General features: G+C 32.4%; 3 protein-coding genes across 8 annotated transcripts in view; 2 read left to right on the top strand and 1 right to left on the bottom strand.

Moving 5' to 3' along the window:
• LOC124356129 (longitudinals lacking protein, isoforms A/B/D/L-like) overlaps positions 1-14,748 on the bottom strand; it is a 605,681-nt gene that overhangs the window by 329,239 nt on the left and 261,694 nt on the right. The gene's annotated exons all lie outside the window — the stretch shown is intronic.
• The window catches only part of LOC124356131 (zinc finger protein 436-like), a 235,532-nt gene that overhangs the window by 82,314 nt on the left and 138,470 nt on the right, over positions 1-14,748 (top strand). The window lies entirely within an intron of this gene.
• On the top strand, positions 7,700-14,297 carry LOC124356142 (probable transcription factor Ken). The gene is made up of 2 exons (XM_046807301.1): positions 7,700-9,440; positions 11,838-14,297. Exon 2 carries the CDS (start codon positions 11,849-11,851, stop codon positions 12,110-12,112), a length of 264 nt encoding a protein of 87 aa, XP_046663257.1. The 5' UTR covers positions 7,700-9,440; positions 11,838-11,848; the 3' UTR covers positions 12,113-14,297.

Raw genomic sequence — 14,748 nt, 5'->3', positions numbered from 1 at the left:
ATTCGTGAAAATGTGGAGTGCTTAGATTCGTCATTTACAACAACTACAACAATAAAGGTAAATAATTGTACACTGATATTTCATTATCGTAAACTATGATTGATTGATTAATTGTTAGATTGACACAAAAGTTGAGAAACTGAGTTTATAGGTTATGTCATACTATTGACAAATGTTGATAGTGTTAAGTAAATTATTAGTTTAAATCACTCTGCAATCAATCGTAATTCAGTCGATTGAGAAGAAACAGCGCGTATTGCTAGTCAAACATTTAAAATAACAAATTATAACCTCTAACCTGTCATAACAGTGCGACCAAACAAACGAACTAAACCGACCAATCACCACGCGCGGAGTTAGAATTTAACTATGTTTAGCAAGAATTTCAAATTCCAATTTTAGTAAATGTTTTATTCAACTTTACCATTTACAATAACAAATTTTAATTAATTTCAAATTATGTACAATGTTTTAGTAAACAAAATATATTTCTATAGTTAAAATTTGTGCAATTCTTATTTTCATTCAATTCCTTTTTCCTATTGTGCAATTTAATAATATTCATATCAATAAATATTCTACCGAGAAAAAGACGTTGTCACGTAAAATCTTCGCCCGTAAAACCGACTTTACAGGCAACCATAATTTTTTTATATCATTATCACATCATTCATGATCTGAAGAATTTGTTTTATAATCAGTAAATATAATGAGTTGAGATTAAAACAACTGTTACAATTAAGTTGTGAATTGCGTTCCAAACTGGGTTACATCGATTACAATGTTGAGCAATAATTTACTTCGGCTAATGTACTACATTTTTGTGTTTTAGTGTGATGGTAAAGTCAGTGGAGTTGAATTCACTTCTGAAAAATTGTTAAAAATCAAAAACAAGTGCATAAGATGTTACACTTAAGCTTTTCTAAAATTCACCATCATTATTTACTAGATTTTATCACATTTTATGAGGCTGTTCATTCTAATCCAAGAACAACGTATTCAATATTCAATATTACTTGTGTTTTGTTACTTCTGCTGACTCCTTCCTAAGAATCTTAGAAGTATATAAGATAGTAAAAGTAGGTTCTAACTGAATAATGAAATGTACAATTCCATATTATGTCTGTTCTGATATCTTATTCAAATATCATGATACAATGTGCAGGCTGATTTCAACTATTTCAAAAGATTTTTCTCTGAGTTTTCAGTTTGTAGGTAATAAGTGGAATTTTTTTATATAAGTGTTCTGAAGTAAAAAATTTTATATTGATAAATTAATTAATTAGTAAAAGTATAGTCCTTCCAGAGTCCTTATTTTTCTTCTCAGAAATGGTTTATTGGGGTTCATTTATTTAATACTCATTGGTTCAGGCTTTTATGGGAATAATAGTGTTCCTCTAATAATACCAACAATAACAGAAGAAAAAGAATTTAAGACTGAATAAAAAATATATAATAACTAATGACATTAAGAGTGGTTTTTGAAGCGTAACATACTTTATCTCCAACAACTTGAGTTTTCATACTTGGGTGTATAGGGCTTTATTTCTTTTTTAAACATATCAGATTAACTAATTTACCCATCCAAAAATCAAAATTTCAAAGTATTAAATTTACAACACTCAAGTTTATCTGTAATAATACATCATGTTATATGCCCATTTTTTATGGCAGACAAATATAATAACATAAATGGTATTAAAATGGTTTTTAAATTTCTCAGTATTACTTTTCTTGATAGTTATTTATCTTTTTAGCACTTAATCAAAATTGTGGTGTATTTTTATGTTCTACAGATATACATTTAAAAACTCAAGGGTAGATTTAGAGTGCTCAATATTAATTTTGTATTTACTAAGTTTTGGGGAAATAATCCATGGATATTAAGATATGAATTCATTATCGAATTGAGGAATTTTGTATATTCAAAAGTCAAAATTGAGGGATTGCAAAGAAACTTCTAAGTGGCTATAAAATTATGCATACATGCAGTCTCATTAAATTATATTTTTTATTTCAAAGATCTAGATTATTTATTACAAATAATTAAAAATGTTATATTGTAAGTATGTTGGCTGTAAATAACATGACTGAGACATTACAGTGTGATTCAAATTTGTAGTTACATCAGAAATATTGCATGTGATTTATAATGTAATTGATTTGAACCAAAAAGTGGAGGGGGAAAATTATAAACAATATTTTATTACATAATTTGTTTTAGTTTATGAGTTACAAGGTGTTATTAATTCAGGATTTCAATTAATTTTGCTGGGTGTTTATCATCTCATACTTTTTGGAAGGAGGATTGATCAAATTTTGTATATGGTGTATTATAGTTAAAGAGTATTGTTAACCAAAACCTCAAGAAGTAGTTAAATGGGTTTGATTAACAAAGAATATTAATGTTTTTTCTCCTTGTAATTTACTTTTTGTGTATTGATGTCACAACATTTTTCATTACCAGTTATTCAAAAACACAGTAGCCTAGTTGATGAAAGTAAATTTAAAAAAATTTAGCATAAAGGCACATACACATTGAATAAATTAAATAAAAGTACAATAACAAAAAGCACAATCACGATTCAATGCATTGCCTCACTTATGCATTGACATTACCTCTTTTGCAGAACCAAGATCGCAACTATCACAGGGAATATTTGTTCTGATGTTGGAGTGCAGTAGACGTAATGAATGCGAATCTATCAATCCCAAATGAATATAAAGTTTTTGAGTGTTTGAAGGAGCACAATTTTGTGCTTGTAAAAAGTTTTCCCTTTATCAGGAGATTTTGTTTTTCTCAAATGTTTTGGGATGCTGGCCCCCATGGGCCCTCTCTGGAATACACCACTGGCTAGGAGAACAGTGGTCAACAATCTTGAGGAACACATTCAATATGTTTGTATTTATTATTATAGTGTAGGCTTACTTTAGCTTTCTTATAACAGTTCTCAACTAGTTGAACAGATTTTTTTGCTAAACATTTTCTTTTCTCTTTTTTCCCAATCATTCTGCCAGTTGATTTTCGGTGTTCCCTTTAAATCAAAGCAAGGTGTAAAAGAGCGATATCTGATTGGTTTAAGCTCTTTTTTATCGGCGAACATTGTTATATTCATATCTTGCTGTTAAAACTGTTATTAGTATGAGTGAATATATCTGGAAGTAGAAAAACCTGTAGATAAACACCATTGTTAATTTCCAGAAGAAAACATTCACATAAATAAATATATATTTAGTGATAGCAATAATTTCTTATAATAATAATTTGTTATATCATATAAATTCATGAGGAGATAAATAAATTGTGGTTTATTAGATCTAAGAAGCCAGAAAAGTTTTAGTAGGGTTTAGTCTCCTGCACTAACTGGAATGTTACTCGAAGAAAGAGCAAAGCTCTCGATCTTAACTGAGTTCGCTGTAACACAGTGTCAGCTGAAGTCTGCTGTCTATCTGTGTCTGAAGATACGAAACAACATGTACAAGTATGTTCAGGCTTAAGAAAAATTGTTTTATCCTATTTTGTTTGTATTAGCAGAGATCACGCTTTCAGACGAGACTAACACATTCCATGGACTTAGCCTGCGAGCTAAGATGACCATTGTTCAGTATGTTAATTTTGTAATATGAAGATATTCATTTGTGATGTTATGTTTAAGAGATGTACAGTATTCTAGTAAAGTATTTTTAAATGTTTATATACTTTTGATAATAAATCATTTGAAAGTAAAAACTACTCTTATTACTTTCTTTTAACCCTTGTACAAAAAGTTATTAAAGGCAATTTTGGTTTCTACAGAACTTTTTCAGTCTGCAGAATTGAATTGCATAAAAATTAAACATATATTTTAAGCCAGTTAGGTTTATTATGATTACTAACAGTTATCTATGCACTTACTGAATTATCAACAAATGGAAAGTTGTTTTGTTCATACTATTAGTTATCTATGCACTTACTGAATTATCAACAAATGGAAAGTTGTTTTGTTCATACTATTAGTTATCTCTGCACTTACTGAATTATCAACAAATGGAAAGTTGTTTTGTTCATACTATTAGTTATCTATGCACTTACTGAATTATCAATAAATGGAAAGTTGTTTTGTTCATACTATTCATTATTTTCTTAATAATTTGAAAGTGATATATTGGTATGCCTGAGACCATCTACAGGAACTAGAAGTTAATTTTTAAACATGTAATGATGGATTTTATTTTGAAAATGCCGTCTGGTATAACTGTTATATTATAAGATAATGAATTTTATATGAAGAAATTAAATTAATTTCGTAATCACCGAACTCCTTTTAATAGACCAACTGAAATAACTTGAGAGTGAACAAAGTTAACTGGTTTGCAGTTATTTGTATGAATTATCCTGACGTGGAAGTACCTTTTAGGAGCTTTCACAGTTTTTATTGATTATAAGGCATTCTGTGTATTTTTTTCAATCTATAGCATCCCAAGCTTTTGTAACCATCTCCAGTTTTGCCATGTAGTTTTCGCTATCTTGTACTTAATTCATTTACTAGTCAATTATGAATAAGATAGCATTTTTTAAGATTAGTGTCATTAATAGATATCTTGATATAAATGAAAGACACCATTGTACTGACAATATTCTGAAACTGATACAAATATTTTAGGAAATACTGAATCCAATATCATGAATCTAGCACAGTTCATTTAAATGAATTATATTGAGTCTTCTATGAAGTTCCAAAACTCAGGTTTTTTTTTTACTAAAAAAGTCTTTTTCTCAATTTCTCTTCTAGGTAATTCAATACAATATTTTTCCTTGTGCTGAAACCATCAGAAAATGTAACCAAAGACATCGATATAGGGGATGATTCCTCCTCTCCAAAATTTAATTAGATTGAAAATGAATACATCCAAGTTCTAGAATGATAGGTAGAAGTGCGTCACATGACGAGTTATAACAGGCTTCGCTGAGGTTGCATGAAAAATTTGATTTGCAAAGTCTGTAACTCATTTCATTCTTGAGATCTTCTCTTTGGAAAAATAGACATAAAGATAGTCTTACAAAAATAGTTGACATGAAAATGACACATCATAGATCTTATTCTTGTAGAAATGAAGTTTAATACAAAATTTAAAGTCTACATATAAAATATTTCTTGACATATCAATCCACATGATACATTCAAATCTACGTTCATTAAATGAGGTTTCCTATAATTGTTTAAATAATAAAAGTCTACATACCAAGTCACTATAAAATGATGTTGTATGTGTTGGGATATTTAGTCTGTATGTGTCAGAACGTCATATGTTTAAATCTCTGATGAGTGTAATGAGTTTGTTTACAAATTATTTATTCTGCTATTTTTTCATTGCCATCATGGTTATTCATAAGACCAATGTAAAAATATTTGCTAACACTCAACCAAATCCCATGGAATGACATGCAGCAGCATCGAACTCAGTGTTCCTCAAATGAAGCTTCATGCACAACTTCATGTCTATAGGCCAATTCATTTGCGAGATATCGTGCGGATAGACAGACAGACATGATATTTGTCCAGCCATTACTTGAACATGATATATATACACGAGTAATGAAGCAAGCTGTATAACATTCCAAGGTTAAATATTGAAAAGCCAACATTTCAATGGAAACCAACGAAAAAGCTTTTATACAGTGTGAAAAGAATTTACTCACCAGGAATGAAGTCATATATTCTCTTCATAACTCTCCTGTCTTTGGATAAGCAATTTGTTAAAGCTCCTAACTTAAACCGCCATGAGCAGTATTAAATGCTTTAAGCTATCTCATTGGCATAACTTAAACCAATGAGATAGACAAGAGTCTAGGGTAGTGAACAATAGATCATAAACTGGTATTAACCTAAATAAGTTGATTAATATTGATTTTGTTATTATTATTAACTTGCACAGAGACACTTTTAACTTGCACTTCTAAGGACCCTCAAAGAAGCACACACACACTTTTATACATGTATATACAAGGGCTATCCAGAAAGTAAAACGTTTTTGAATGGTGCGACAGTGGACTACAGCCCCCATCTTGGTGTCAAACCAGGTATTCAGTATGCTTTGAGCTGTAGTCGCGCGTGGTCTGTACCTATTTTACTTTTCTCACTGTGATTAATTAAAATGTGTACTGCAATTGAAAATCCCGCCATTTGTGAGGTGCGTTCATTGATAAGGTTGTTGGCAACAAACCATAAACGAATTGAAATCCATTGCTAACTGTATGAAGTTTATGAAAATGGAATAATGAGTGAAGCAGAGTAAAAGTGGTGTATTGACTTTAATAATGGCTGCACCAATGTTCATGATGAAAGTCGTAGTGGTCGGCCTAGCCTAGTGACTGAAGATTTGATGTTGAAAATCAATGACAAAGTTTGTGAAAATCGCTGTTTCACAATGACTGAACCTCTTGGAACATTTCCCACAAATACAGAAATCTTTATGGAAGATCACAAAAAAAAGCAAAGACTTGCTGCATCGTTAACTTTCCTTGATGTATAAGACAAACATGGTAAAGAACTTACTTTTTGATCATATCATTATTGGTGATGAAACATGGGTGAAGCATGTCAATTGTTAAACAGAAATGCAGTCAATTGAATGGGGGCACACACATTCTACAAAACAACCAAGAAAATGTCTCCAAACTCTGTCAGCGAGAAAGATTATGGCAATTTCTTTTTGGGATGCTAAGTGTGTGATTCTAGTTGATTTCCTTGAACGAGGATCTACAAATAACGCAGAGAGGTACTGTGAAACATTGCAGAAGCTACGACTAGCGTTACAAAACAAGCAAAGAGAAAAATTGAGCTAAAAATTTTGTTTTCCCACTAAAAAGCATGTCCCCATACAGCAATGTCCCCTGTACACAAGTTAAGATGATTTTGATTGGGAAGTGTTTGATCATCCACCTCATAGTCTAGGGTTGGCATGCAGTGCTTTGATAGTGACACTGGCATTAATCAGTGGTTAAGATCTCAGGCGGCAGATTTCTAAAAAGTTAGAATAGAAAAACCTATGTCACGTTATTGTAAATGTCTCAACTTGAACGGGGATTACGTTGAAAAATAGCCCAAGGGTGTAGGTTTTAAATGTATATAATAAAATGTTCCTGTTTCAGTTGGTTAATTTTTTTATTTCAAAATTGATATGTAATGTTTGTTTTTCTTATTTTATCCCTTACTTTCTTTTTCTTTCATATTTTTTGTAAATATTCATACAATGTATGTTTATCTGAAGAAGTGTACTAGATACACAAAAATTTATAAATTTTTTGATCCATTACACAATGGCTTGTTCTTGATTTCTTTAAGAGAATAACCGGTTTCTGTGGATATATATATATATATATATATATATATATATATATTTTTTAAGTGAATTTACATCATTTTACAAATCTACAATCTGTTTTAGCAATTTTGGAACAATGTTAGACAGAACAGACTACAGTATCAGAGTAGCTAAGAGCAGTACTAGATTAAAAAGACCACAGTTTCCATCTTGCTAGGAATATAGCTTGAAACCTCAGTATCAGTATTGCTAGGAACAATACTAGATTAAACAGTCCACATTTTCCATCTTGCTAAGAATATTGCTTGATTGAACAGACCACAGTGTGAGTGTAGCTAGGAACAATGCTAGATTGAACCGACTACATTTTTGGTTTTGCTAGGAAAATTGCTTGGTTGAACAGACCACAGTATGAGTGTATCTAGGAACAATGCTAGACTGAACAGACCACATTTTCAGTGTTGCTAGGAATATTGCTTGGTTGAACAGACCACAATATGAGTGTAGCTAGGAACAATGCTAGACTGAACAGACCATATTTTCAGTGTTGCTAGGAATATTGCTTGGTTGAACAGACCACAGTATGAGTGTAGCTAGGAACAATGCTAGACTGAACAGACCACATTTTCAGTGTTGCTAGGAATATTGCTTGGTTGAACATACCACAATATGAGTGTAGCTAGGAACAATGCTAGACTGAACAGACCACATTTTCAGTGTTGCTAGGAATATTGCTTGGTTGAACAGACCACAATATGAGTGTAGCTAGGAACAATGCTAGACTGAACAGACCACATGTTCAGTGTTGCTAGGAATATTGTTTGGTTGAACAGACCACAGTATGAGTGTAGCTAGGAACAATGCTAGACTGAACAGACCACATTTTCAGTGTTGCTAGGAATATTGCTTGGTTGAACAGAACACAATATGAGTGTAGCTAGGAACAATGCTAGACTGAACAGACCACATTTTCAGTGTTGCTAGGAATATTGCTTGGTTGAACAGACCACAATATGAGTGTAGCTAGGAACAATGCTAGACTGAACAGACCAAATTTTCAGTGTTGCTAGGAATATTGCTTGGTTGAACAGACCACAGTATGAGTGTAGCTAGGAACAATGCTAGACTGAACATACCACATTTTCAGTGTTGCTAGGAATATTGCTTGGTTGAACAGACCACAATATGAGTGTAGCTAGGAACAATGCTAGACTGAACAGACCACATTTTCAGTGTTGCTAGGAATATTGCTTGGTTGAACAGACCACAATATGAGTGTAGCTAGGAACAATGCTAGACTGAACAGACCACATGTTCAGTGTTGCTAGGAATATTGTTTGGTTGAACAGACCACAGTATGAGTGTAGCTAGGAACAATGCTAGACTGAACAGACCACATTTTCAGTGTTGCTAGGAATATTGCTTGGTTGAACAGAACACAATATGAGTGTAGCTAGGAACAATGCTAGACTGAACAGACCACATTTTCAGTGTTGCTAGGAATATTGCTTGGTTGAACAGACCACAATATGAGTGTAGCTAGGAACAATGCTAGACTGAACAGACCAAATTTTCAGTGTTGCTAGGAATATTGCTTGGTTGAACAGACCACAGTATGAGTGTAGCTAGGAACAATGCTAGACTGAACATACCACATTTTCAGTGTTGCTAGGAATATTGCTTGGTTGAACAGACCACAATATGAGTGTAGCTAGGAACAATGCTAGACTGAACAGACCACATTTTCAGTGTTGCTAGGAATATTGCTTGGTTGAACAGACCACAGTATGAGTGTAGCTAGTAAAATGGCATGGTTGAACAGACCACAGTTTCAGTGTTGCTAGGAGCAATACTAGATTGAGCTGTTTGCATCTCAGCTATGTTAGAGTGATACTAATTACGGTTTCAGAATCGCTGAGGATGATGCTAGTAGATGTGCTACGTCGACATCACTGCGTCTCGTGCGGCAAACGCTACAAGAACCGTGGAGGACTTCTCCAGCACCAGCGGCTAGAATGTGGGAAGGAACCGATGTTCCAGTGTCCGGTCTGCTTTCAGAAGAGTCACCAGAAAGGGACTCTCAAGAAGCACATCAGAAGGCTCCATCCACACATTCCGCTCTTCTAGAAAACAATGTACTTTTTGCAATATACTTTACCGTACTATGGTGGGAAGTAATCAATGACTTGAGGGCCTGAGGAGTGAATCTCTAGCCAACGACCTATAATTCTACTGATTAAGATTTCTACAGGTTAGTTTCTGGAAAACCAATATTGGATTGAACAGTACCACGTCCAGTTCTAACAAGTTTTTTTTTTTCGTTTGTAACATGGATTCTTTGATTTTTAACGGTTGGTTTTTCATTTAAACTGTCCCCAAGTTTTTCTCTCATATAATAGTTGCAGGTTTTGTTTTCTTTATTTTGTATGCTTGCTATCAAAATTGCAATTGTTCCAGTGGATTTATGATGATAACTAACCATATAATTGCTACGTAATATAAAAAAAACAAATCAGACAGAAACGCTAAATGTTATATATTTTCAAGGATACTATTTCAAGAAGCCTCTTTGTTGAGAGGTTTCACTTTTTAAGGTTGTTTGTTGACATTTAATGTTTGCATTAAATGTCACAGTGTTGTTAGTATAAAAGCAATTATTTTTCAGATCTTAGATACGGGTTTTTTTAATTTAAATCAAAATTAATTAAAGTTTGCCAGTTTTGAAGCCATACTTTGTACAACTGTGATAAAATGCAATAAAGCTATTTTTACTATTTTAGTGTGTTATTTTTCACTATGTTAATTTTATTCAAGTTATTCAAAATATGTTTATGTATATATATTGACAGTAATGTTGGATAAAGACCAAGACTGAAGCAATGTTTTAAGACTGAAGATAAAAATGTTAACACTCTCCCTTTGTTCGAAAACTTACAGATTTAAATAATATTAAGATTTCACAGAAAACTTAACTTCTTTAACTTAAACTTCTTATTGGGTTTTTGTGAGTGTCAATAAGTTGTGACAGTAACAAAACAAAATAATATATTTTCTTACAAATTTTGTGTATTTTAGTAGATCATTTTGTTTTTGTCAGTCCAACTCTTTAGTGCAATTTTGGAATACATAGAACTTTGCAAACAGAATATGTATAAGTTTACTTCATTTTGGTGTGGCCTTTAATTAGAATGAAATATTTAAGGTGATTAAAAACATGTATATGAAATACTAAATAAAAGGCAGGCAATAAAAAGCATGTTTATCATAGGCTGATAATTTCTTCAATTGCCAAGCCTTATGTTTTTTTCAATGTTAAGCACAATTTTTAAAATTCAATTTTTGAAATATTTTCCTTCTTATATTGTTATTTTTTTATATAAAATATTATAATTATGTAATCACTAAAATGTGCTTATATTTTGTAAAAATAAACAACAGTAAAATAAAAATTACTTTCTCTTGAAAACATAACCCCTTTTACTGAAATATGAGATAAACAGTATGTAAAGTAAAATAATAAATTATATATTTTGTTTTTCATACAATAAAGAAATTAAAATTAGATTTTTTCTAATGGAACATTTTTACCCAGTGTTGAATGACTATGTAGACATATCACAAACAATCTAACCTGAAAAGTTGAGTTGCACCTATATTTTCAAAGATTGAGTCAAACTGGATCGATACCAGTAGCATCAGTGGTCGTGTGCACTGCTTGAAGATATTGTTGTGAGTGGAAACAATAAAGTCAGCAAAATTAGCAATATTAATTAACAACAGAATTATTTTGAAATCATTGATTCTATGGATAATTAAAGACCATTGACAGTTCAGGAAGTATCCTTGGAACTTTGAAAAATAATAATATAATAGACGCTATTACAGTTTAGAAACCATCAAGTATCATTAGTAATTGTATGTCAAAGTACGATTGTCTTCAATATTTGTCCAGTTCTTTTCAGTTTTGATCAAAAACTCCATCCAATTCCTTTTATCTTTCACCTTCTTTCCTCCAGTATTCCGGGCTATTTCTCTCCTTTCCTTCCCACTCCTGTCTTCACCCTCTCAACCAAATTATTTCCAGGTATTTCTCTCAGTCTCTTTCCTAATTCTTACTTTCTTGGTAACCTGTGTTCTCCATTCTCTTTACATGTTCAAACCACCTAAGCCATTTCATTTCAATGTATACCAACGAGGGTTGAATATTCTTTGAGTAACATTATTCAGAATTTTTGTCATCTAATCAATTCTTCTCAACAAAAACCTTCCCTTGCACCCTCCCTTGTCACCCACATTGCAACCCGAAATTCTGTGATTAATACTACAGTATAAGTACATTTTGTTCATCACTTTTCATATCTCAGTTACACATCCTTTCCCTAATTATACTTCTTACAGCTTGAATGAATCCTACATACATGTCCCACTCTTTCTTAAATTCTGTATCACACTTTTAAAATTACCCAGGTATGTGAAATTGTTAAATTGGGTCAGAACTTGGTTTGTTAACATCTGTCTACACAATATCGCAGGGTTTGAGGGGATGCTGGAGAAGATGCCTCCGGGCTCAAGCTTCGTGAGTGAGACGTCGCCCGCTCACTTGCGCCAGTCTCTGCCACCCGACTGGAGCTCAGCGTACGTCTGTCGGTGCGGCCGGAAGTACAAGCTGTTGCCCAGTCTCAAGCTTCACTTGCGCTTCGAGTGTGGCAAGGAGCCGAGCTTTTCGTGCCAGTTCTGCGAGCGCAGGTTTCATCACAAGGGCAGCCTTAAAAGACACCTCTACACGATCCATGGAAACACAGCATAAGTGCTCCTGGAAAATCAGATGAATATTGTTCAAATATTTAGTGAACATTTTGTAATTGACTCAAACAAAGTATTGTTTTAGTGTAATAAATTATTTTTCTTCTCAGTTGTTGTTACTTTGTATTATAATAAAAAATCTGTGTATTTTTAGCACTGAAATCATAATCTGCAATAATTTTAAAATATACTGCAAAACAAAATGTAAACGTTTAAGCTGGCATCAAATTAATTGTCTTGCCAGCATAACTTAAGGTACTTTGGTAATATCCGGAGGGCACTAGTTTTTCTTCAATTCATTTATTTTTCTGAATAGGTGTACATTTTATACAATATATACATCTCTGATGTTACTAATCAGAACCTTAATTTATAACTAAGGAACAACAATAAATTGTTTGACTTACAGACTGAGAGCTACAATAGTTGAAATTGATGTTCTATGGCCTCGAGTGTAAAGGAATTCACTAATACTATAAAATTAATTTTTCAATTTTCCCAGATCGTTCAACATGATCAGATGTCAGAGAGGTCAATCTGGGACATGATCTGCGGTTAGGAAAGTACTGATCGGAAATGAGCACTTTTAAATTTTGTCATTAACTTTGGTACTATTAGTAACATGTTTATGATAACCTAATCTAAACCTACTTAATTGCGTAATAACAATAAGTAGATAGAAACAGAGTGGCCTCCTTCTCGCTGATCATCATAATGACATGTAGTTTTCATAGTAAGTAATATCTGTTCTCTCTTTATGATGTAGTTTTTTTATTTAGGTCTCAGGTAAGAAATGTTCCAAAAATAATGGCCTCCGGATGATACCTAAGTACCTAATGTTTTAAATTGTATGTTTTTTAAATACATTTGCAAGAGCTTTCAAGAGAATGTAATCTTAGAAGAAACTTTTAACGAATGCTTTGTAAAAATTAGTAACCAAACCAATTTGAAGGTAAAATTCTAAAGGTGCTTTTGCCTGTTCTAGTGTAGGCATTGAAAAGAATTTTTGTTCTGAATCAGTAATAGTTTTAAATTGTGGATAATATTCTTGGTTGGGTGTCACAAACCGGACAGATGGTGCTGTTTGTTTTGGAGAACACCAAGTAATGTCATTATTTTTATTCAACAATGTTAACAACTTAAAATATAAAATAAATGGATTTGAATTGTGATAAAGATTTTTATAACATTTAAAGTTTTTATGTGTTTACATATTGCTTTAAAAACATTGGTGGCTGTAAAACATATGTTCATCATTAATCAAATTATTACCATGATTTTTATGGATCGGAAACATATCAACCACAGTCTATGTTGACAATGTATCAAATGAGTTTTCATCATTAAGTATGAAACACAAAATTGTAAAGACCAGAATATGTTCTACTAAAATATAACTTTAAACACTTAAAACTTTAATCATATCTGACAATTGAAGAAGAGGACAGATTAGAGAGGATGCATTCCTGAAAATACACATAATCTTGCTATTTATTTCAATCATTCGCTACCAACTTCAACAAAGGATTCAGTCGTTATTTGTGATAAAATATGCGATGTGAGAAACCATTAATTTTAATCAGGAAAGATTACGTTATATTTTGTAGACTCTCACAGTATATTGCAATATTCAAACATTGATATGTTGATAGTAACTGAATGAATTGTGTGGATCTGCTAACAGATGGGACTGCTGCAGGGTTGGCAGCATTGCGCCGCCGTGACCACGGTAAGGACCGACCCTACGAGTGTCTCCAGTGCGGACGTCGCTACCAATCTAAGGCTAGTCTCAGTCTCCACACGCGTCTTGAGTGCGGGAAGGAGCCACAGTTCCAATGTGTCACCTGCCTCAGGCGGTTCCACCAGGGAGGCAGCCTCAACAGACACATCCGCGCGCTCCACCCCACACAGGCGAACCTTAGCGGGATTTAATCAATAAAGTTCTGTGTTCACAAATAACTTTTCTTCTCTCCCTTTTTGCACTCAAAAGAATAGGTTTTTACCTCCTTTATATTTTATTTTTTCTTATATTTCTTTACTGATTTGAAAAAATTCAAATATTTTGATAATTTATGATTTATTTGATTTGTTAATATTGGAATTTATGATTAAATGTAATTGCCTATCTATAAAAACTGACTGTAGTGAAACTATTTTGAAATTTGACTTAATAAATAATTTTTTACGATTGTTGAGTTTAGCTCCATTTCACCTTCTGCTTAGTTGCAGGGTCTGAAATCCGACACTGTCCCAGACTTGACTCCTGGAGTTTGGAATCGACATTCGTCTGAAATGGAGCTGAACTCAAGATTCTTTTTTAATCAACCCTTCCCAGAATCATTTATTAGCCACATAAATATTTCATTTAAAAAATACATAGGTAGATCTTAAATTTTAACACATTAAATTCTTAGATATATCTTAAAAGTCTAAGATAGTGCACTTTATATTCACGAACTCCTGGATAGTGTAAAAGGCATTTTTAATAGAAATTCCTCAACTCTTATCTTAAAACTAGCATTGTTAGGCTGCCTTATCTCTAGAGGAATTTTATTAAGGTATTAGTATTTTATTTACTAAGGCACCATTGCTATGTTATGTTTCAATAACTTGCGTACATTTTTTAGAAGATTCTACGTG

This window comes from Homalodisca vitripennis, chromosome 2 (assembly GCF_021130785.1).
Source record: "Homalodisca vitripennis isolate AUS2020 chromosome 2, UT_GWSS_2.1, whole genome shotgun sequence".
NCBI lineage: Eukaryota > Metazoa > Arthropoda > Insecta > Hemiptera > Cicadellidae > Homalodisca > Homalodisca vitripennis.
Note: the sequence above shows the minus strand (reverse complement) of the source record. Positions and strands in the feature narration are given on the sequence as shown.

Excerpts from the sequence above, each read along its gene's own strand:
- LOC124356142 (XM_046807301.1), top strand. The coding sequence starts at position 11,849 with ATGCTGGAGAAGATGCCTCCGGGCTCAAGCTTCGTGAGTGAGACGTCG.